A 7,755-nucleotide genomic window follows, 5' to 3' on the forward strand; every position below is an offset into this window, starting at 1 on the left:
GAGCTGAGCAGTGGATGAGGTGTACAGGGGGTGCAGAGCTGAGCGGTGGATGAGGTGTACAGGGGGTGCAGAGCTGAGCGGTGGATGAGGTGTGCAGGGGGGTGCAGAGCTGAGTGGTGGATGAGAGGTGCAGGGGGAGCGGAGCTGAATGGTGGATGAGGGGTGCAGGGGGTGCGGAGCTGAGTGGTAGATGAGATGTGCAGGGGGTGCAGAGCTGAGTGGTGGATGAGAGGTGTAAAGCTAAGCGGTGGATGAGGGGTGCAGAGCTGAGTGGTGGATGAGGGGTGCAGAGCTGAGTGGTGGATGAGGGGTGCAGAGCTGAGTGGTGGATGAGGGGTGCAGGGGGTGCAGAGCTGAGTGGTGGATGAGGGGTGCAGAGCTGAGTGGTGGATGAGGGGTGCAGGGGGTGCAGAGCTGAGTGGTGGATGAGGGGTGCAGGAGGTGATGAGCTGAGTGGTTGATAAGGTTTGCAAGGGGCCCAGAGCTGTGTAGTGAATGGGGTGTTCGGGGTGTTCAGAGGCAAATGTTGGACAAGGGAATGCTGAGTTTATTGAAGGAACAATCTACTCTTGCATGCCTACCTAGAAAAAATGTTTATATTGTAAATAATCCAGCCATTTAAAAAGAATGAAACAAATATTCATAATATAAAACATCTTCACTTTTTCTCAGGGAGATAACATGGCAGATTACCACATCCGGCTCTACAAGGACTCCGACTATGAGACTGTGAGGGACATCTTTGCTCTGGGCTTTTCAGAACACTACCCTGTGTCCTTCTGTCATGCGCTCAGCCTTCCCCGAGTTCGGATCCTCATTCTTGTGGTGTTCCTCCTTGCTCTGATGACCACAGGCTCTTCTGTAGTCTCATTTATAGCAGCGATTGCTGTCATCTTTGCCTTGTTACTCCTGAACCGAGAGATATACTTTTCCTACATCAGGAAATGCCTAGCTGATGACATGTTGGACATCAGGAAAACCTATCTTCAGCGGGATGGTTGCTGCTTTTGGGTGGCAGAATCAGGAAAAGAAATTGTGGGCACGGTGGCAGCTGCCCCATTTCCCCATCCTGGTGGACAGAACCAAGTGGAGCTGAAAAGGCTGTCCGTTCCCAAGAAACACAGGGGCAAAGGCATCGGCAAGGCTTTGGTTAGCACCGTCATTGACTTTGCCCAGAAGTTCGGATATCAGGACATAGTCTTAGTAACTACAATGTCCCAGAAGGATTCTGTCCGTCTGTACCAGAGGCTGGGCTTCAGGATAACGCACCCCTTTCATCCAAATGTCTATTTCGCCAAATTTATAGACTTTAAAGACGTTGCTTTCCTGTATGATCTTTCCAAAAAGCAATGAACATTTCACCTCTTCAGGTTCTAACAACGAACCAAGCACCACTGTGTCTTCTCAATGTGTGCCGGGCACATGGGCCCCAATGGGGATGGGCTCCACTGTGCAAAGCCTGGCTACACACAATGTGGATTTGAGTCAGGAATGGCTGCCTGTGCTCTCTGTATCTTCCCCATTCAGCCTCCAGGACAATTCCCTCCATCAGTTGTGTAATGCCTATGAAATGTGTTGGCCTTGGACCCTTTGTTTCTTGGCGAATTTTTACAATAAAGCATCGTTGACCAGATGCCAGGAGCGTGAGCCATTGATGTAATTTCTCTAGGCCCAAGGAACAGAGTCACAAGACATTACACTGCATAAAGCAGATAAGAAGTGTTTGCGGGATTGAACGTGTTTGTGACATCTAGAAATGTTACATTAGACGGCTTAAATTACATAAGAACTTGTTTGAGCAATTAAAGATGTCTACTTGTTTGAGAAGTTAGAAATTTTTAAGTTTAGGGTAGATAAGAAGCTGATCTGAAGCAAAAGTGTGATATTCCTAGATAACGTTGTTTGTTCAAAATAGTGGCTGGGTGTGACTCTGTTATCCTCACGGAACCTTTTTGCTAGCTCCTCCTAGAGTGGGTGTGGTGCCCGCCCACTTCGGGAACCCGCCAGAAAAAGGGTTTAAAAATGGGAAGCTTAAGCGGGATCAAGGGAAGCAGCCTTCTTATGCAGACGAAGACGCTCTGACTCTTGCCAAGGCTATATGGGCTCATCGATTGGTCGCGTTTACAGCTTCCCCGTGACCCCCTGTGCAGTATGGTTCCAATGGGATCTGTTCCTTCCCGTCTTCCCATAGCTTTGGTAATATATTAATTCTATGCTGTGACGCTGTCAATGATGTGTGTAATGTACATGTAAGATTTATTGTAACGGACATGTAAGATTTGAGTGGAAATATGGTATCATAGCCATGACAGGTTGAGAAGATTAGATTATGTCAGGCCCTTTCATTGCAAAGGTGTGTGCAGGAACAGTCTGGTCATTAAGGATGTACATTGAGCCCCCTGGGCAGTAGGGAAATGAATAGAAGGTACAAACAAATGATCTGGGATCAGATGTGTATTATACACAATTCCTCAATAGGCCTTACAGACCCAATCATCATTTAGCATTAATTAGTCTAAAGCCAGGTTCCTGGAGGTGACAACTTTTGTGTGTCAATCAGGTTATCACCTTCTGGGAAAGCCAGTGACAGCAGACAGACTGTCTGCCTTTTGTAGAAAGTTCTATAAGTAATATTCACATCAAAGAAGTATGTTTAATCTCTTATAAAAGCCAAAATATTAGTTGGAGAGATATGAACAAGCTTCCTTTGTGCAGGCCATTCTGTACGCTACATTTACATATAAGAATGATATTTGTGGCTTGGGGAGGAAGCCAGGGAAATGCATGGAATGGTTAGATGACGCGGGGGTGCGACAGTCGGATGGTGTTTGGTACTGTTGCGATCGGGCTGACGCGCTGGTGTCAGAAATCCAATCCCCGACTTGGTGTTCAGGCCAGTCTTGGCCCAATTGAACTTGGGCAGGTCCATGCACAGTACCTCTTGTGGGCAGGTCAGGACCACCTCCCCCAGAGTCAATTGGCCGAAGACTAATATCCCGCCCATGTCCAAATCGCAATAAATTGAACGCACGGACATTTGGACAGGGTGATTCGTACGGAGCTGGTTCGATTGACTAGCGGATTGCCAAGTTTCTGGCTTGCTCCAGCCGCAGGGTAAAGTGTTATTCTGTCTTTTTATTCCCTTTTATTTTATAGTAATTAGTCATTTGTGTGTCTTCTTATATCTTTTGTATTTCTGTAACTTGTTATATTTTGTACATATTTTATGCACTGCCCACTTTGGGAAATTAAATCTTAAAATTAATTAGTGAACTTCTGTGTATTTAAGCACGGGCTCATATCTTCGGAGAGATTAGATCAGAGAGACTAGATCGGAGAGATTAGATTGGGTTATATTATATTGTATTTTAGTGCCTTTAAAACGCTCGGTTAAGCTCATTGCCAATCTGTATGCAACTGCACTGTGAGTGGGCAGATTGCACGCAGATTGCAAAGGTAACAGATCTGCCAGACGGAGATCTGTATGTGTGTGGTGTCTCAACAGACCATTCTGCGGATAAACTGTTGGGTGGTGGCAGGCTACCTTTGTGGTGCGTCTGGTGTGGGGGTGTGTGGACAGTGGAAGGGTTATCAACACCGGGGTTCAAGCTAGGATAGCTGAAGGGACCTTTAGAAGGGTGTGTGATTACTAAGCTGGTCCTCAACTCTAATCAGGGCATCAGGTTGTATGTAAGATCGTATCTGCCAGTGTGTGGCCGACCAGCTGGATTGGAGTGGAGTCTCCATCTGGTGGTGGCCAGAGGTAGTGCGGGCTGTGAAAAGGTATCACGGTTGATCTTATATACGGTTTGAGATATTTAAGTGTAAATCCCCTTTATTATCCCCTCTTTACCACCCTGTTGCGGCTGCACGCGTGCGTCGCGGTTAGCTAGTCGCTGTGGGCGTGGCGTGTGGTGGACACGTGACAGGGTGATCGTTTTAAATGAATCCTTGACAGTCCCACTGCTGCCACCAACTGTCAAGGATTCCGTTAAAAACGTTCACCCTGTCACGTGTCCACCACACGCCACGCCCACAGCGACTAGCTAACCGCGACGCACGCGTGCAGCCGCAACAGGGTGGTAAAGAGGGGATAATAAAGGGGATTTACACTTAAATATCTCAAACCGTATATAAGATCAGCCGTGATACCTTTTCACAGCCCGCACTACCTCTGGCCACCACCAGATGGAGACTCCACTCCAATCCAGCTGGTCGGCCACACACTGGCAGATACGATCTTACATACAACCTGATGCCCTGATTAGAGTTGAGGACCAGCTTAGTAATCACACACCCTTCTAAAGGTCCCTTCAGCTATCCTAGCTTGAACCCCGGTGTTGATAACCCTTCCACTGTCCACACACCCCCACACCAGACGCACCATAAAGGTAGCCTGCCACCACCCAACAGTTTATCCGCAGAATGGTCTGTTGAGACACCACACACATACAGATCTCCGTCTGGCAGATCTGTTACCTTTGCAATCTGCGTGCAATCTGCCCACTCACAGTGCAGTTGCATACAGATTGGCAATGAGCTTAACCGAGCGTTTTAAAGGCACTAAAATACAATATAATATAACCCAATCTAATCTCTCCGATCTAGTCTCTCTGATCTAATCTCTCCGAAGATATGAGCCCGTGCTTAAATACACAGAAGTTCACTAATTAATTTTAAGATTTAATTTCCCAAAGTGGGCAGTGCATAAAATATGTACAAAATATAACAAGTTACAGAAATACAAAAGATATAAGAAGACACACAAATGACTAATTACTATAAAATAAAAGGGAATAAAAAGACAGAATAACACTTTACCCTGCGGCTGGAGCAAGCCAGAAACTTGGCAATCCGCTAGTCAATCGAACCAGCTCCGTACGAATCACCCTGTCCAAATGTCCGTGCGTTCAATTTATTGCGATTTGGACATGGGCGGGATATTAGTCTTCGGCCAATTGACTCTGGGGGAGGTGGTCCTGACCTGCCCACAAGAGGTACTGTGCATGGACCTGCCCAAGTTCAATTGGGCCAAGACTGGCCTGAACACCAAGTCGGGGATTGGATTTCTGACACCAGCGTGTCAGCCCGATCGCAACAGTACCAAACACCATCCGACTGTCGCACCCCCGCGTCATCTAACCATTCCATGCATTTCCCTGGCTTCCTCCCCAAGCCACAAATATCATTCTTATATGTAAATGTAGCGTACAGAATGGCCTGCACAAAGGAAGCTTGTTCATATCTCTCCAACTAATATTTTGGCTTTTATAAGAGATTAAACATACTTCTTTGATGTGAATATTACTTATAGAACTTTCTACAAAAGGCAGACAGTCTGTCTGCTGTCACTGGCTTTCCCAGAAGGTGATAACCTGATTGACACACAAAAGTTGTCACCTCCAGGAACCTGGCTTTAGACTAATTAATGCTAAATGATGATTGAGTCTGTAAGGCCTATTGAGGAATTGTGTATAATACACATCTGATCCCAGATCATTTGTTTGTACCTTCTATTCATTTCCCTACTGCCCAGGGGGCTCAATGTACATCCTTAATGACCAGACTGTTCCTGCACACACCTTTGCAATGAAAGGGCCTGACATAATCTAATCTACTCACCTGTCATGGCTATGATACCATATTTCCACTCAAATCTTACATGTCCGTTACAATAAATCTTACATGTACATTACAATGTGTCTATTTCATGCTGTAATGCTCACATTATTATTGGCGTGTATTACTATGCAGATTGTGATGACTATAAGATATATCCTCCTGTGTGTCGTGAGATAATAAAAGTGGAGGTTTTGACAGTGCAAGAATATTGCAGATGGATTCTGTTATTTCTTGGAGTTCCGGGTGAATGCCATGATGTGCCATTAAAGGTGTTCATTTGGTAGAGGGTCTTTCACATGCTTAGAATACTTAATGGTGTAAATGCTGGTTAAACGTACCTATGTGTGTGACTATTGTGTGTATATGACTTGCTTTTAATTATTGCATCCAGCATTGCATTACAAGTTGCTAGGATTCCGATGTAAAGGGGCATCTGATGTGAGGAGGGTAGACTCTGGTGTGAGGGTGTCTGCTGTGAAGGAGGAGCTCTGATGTAAAGGGGGGCTTTTATGTGAAGGAAGGACTCTGGTTTGAATAGTGGGCTCTGATCTGAAGGCGGGCATGGGTGTCAGGATGCTTTGGAGTGAAGGGGGATTAGATGTGCAGGGGGACTCTGGTGTGAAGGGGAGGACTATGCTGTGAAAAAAGATTGCATAGTATTTATTGATGATTTTATGCATAAAGTAGGTTGAAAATCATATTTAGTGGAAGAGTTTTAGTTCATTTTTTTTAAAATGCTTATGCTTTAACCATGTCTCTATAAGACCTTCCCACTGTTAGCGATATATGGCCACACCCGGCCTGTAAGGGGGGTTCGGGGGAGGAATGGTTTTGGTGCTAAAGCCCTACCTCTGCTATAGTCCTGCTAAAACACTGTCCCTCCTGCTGAGGCCAAACCCTCCACCATCTTGTGTCCTGCTCCTTGACAATGGCCTCCAAATGACTTTCCTGCGTATCCCCAAGAAAGGAATGTCCACACAAAAAAGTAGATAACAATATGCACACATGTAAATGACTGGAGTGTGCAAGGACTCTTCCTTGTTGGGGCCTCACGGGGGGCCAACTTCTGATCTCGCACACAAACCCACCACATTCAGAAAACGCCTCTGAAACACAACCATGGCTATTCTTGTCCCAGGTCCTTCCTGAAATGATATGTCTTTCCTTCCATTTGACTGCAGTCCATCAAAGTGACATTCCTGGTAGATTCTGAAGAGTGATGTCTCCGAGACTGCAGAAGTGAGATCACTGCACACTTGCTGGGGCAAAGTATAATGGGGAGCATCTCAAGATAGGAAACAACTCCTACTACCCGAAGATGAGAATATGGCCATGGCCAGGAAGGAGATGTGGCCACTGGAGAATTCTAAGAAGCTAGGAGACAACAAATTTCACTTTGGCCATTTAGGATAAAATAGAAATATAGGAGCTTGTATTGTTGCCGATTTATTTTGTTCCATAGAAAATGTTTAACATATCCTTTAAGATCCATTGCATCTCAATATACAGTAGTTCACCATTGTGTTCGCTTTTGTTTTTCATAAATTTCCCTCAGCGGTGACCCTCAAAATCTCATACCCCCCAGTTTCCGAGAGCTGGGTGACCTCTGTTTTTCAAAGAGCAGATACAGTTACCCATGACCCCCTGTGCAGTATGGTTCTGATGGGATCTGTTCCTTCCCGTCTTCCCATAGCTTTGGTAATGTATTAATTCTATGCTGTGACGCTGTCAAAAGATGTGTCTGTTTCATGCTGTAATGCTCACACTCTTACTGGTGTGTGTTGTTATGCAGATTGTGATGAGTATAATATATATCCTCCTGTGTGTTACCCAACCGGTCAGCTACCTGCCCCTTGCATGCCAATGATTGTGGAGCATTGATCACTGTGTATCTGTGCTTGAGAGGTATTGGGCAAATATTGTGTGCAACAGAATTTGACTGTTTCCACCAATGATACCCCACTGACATGAATGAAGTACCTGTCACGGCACTTGAGCGGCAACCACAAAATGTAGAGGAACATATTTGTCATGTAGAACTCAAAAAGGCAGTTCTGGTTTGCTAGGCGTCATGCCCATGAGTTCATGGAACCCCTCCTATATAAAAAAAAAATGGTGATCTATGCCCTCTAA

The 7,755-nt window shown here is 45.5% G+C and overlaps 1 protein-coding gene across 1 annotated transcript; it reads left to right on the forward strand.

Moving 5' to 3' along the window:
- Positions 1 to 681: 681 nt before the first annotated feature.
- On the forward strand, positions 682 to 1,353 carry LOC149436820 (N-acetyltransferase 8F1-like). Its single transcript, XM_089661425.1, has one exon. The coding sequence runs from the start codon at positions 682 to 684 to the stop codon at positions 1,351 to 1,353; it is 672 nt and encodes a 223-aa protein (XP_089517551.1).
- Positions 1,354 to 7,755: the final 6,402 nt, after the last annotated feature.

This window comes from Staurois parvus, unplaced genomic scaffold, assembly GCF_062004578.1.
Source record: "Staurois parvus isolate SC_StPar_1 unplaced genomic scaffold, SC_StPar_1.0 ptg001335l, whole genome shotgun sequence".
NCBI lineage: Eukaryota > Metazoa > Chordata > Amphibia > Anura > Ranidae > Staurois > Staurois parvus.

Coding starts and splice junctions, on each gene's coding strand:
- LOC149436820 (XM_089661425.1), top strand. CDS start 682: ATGGCAGATTACCACATCCGGCTCTACAAGGACTCCGACTATGAGACT.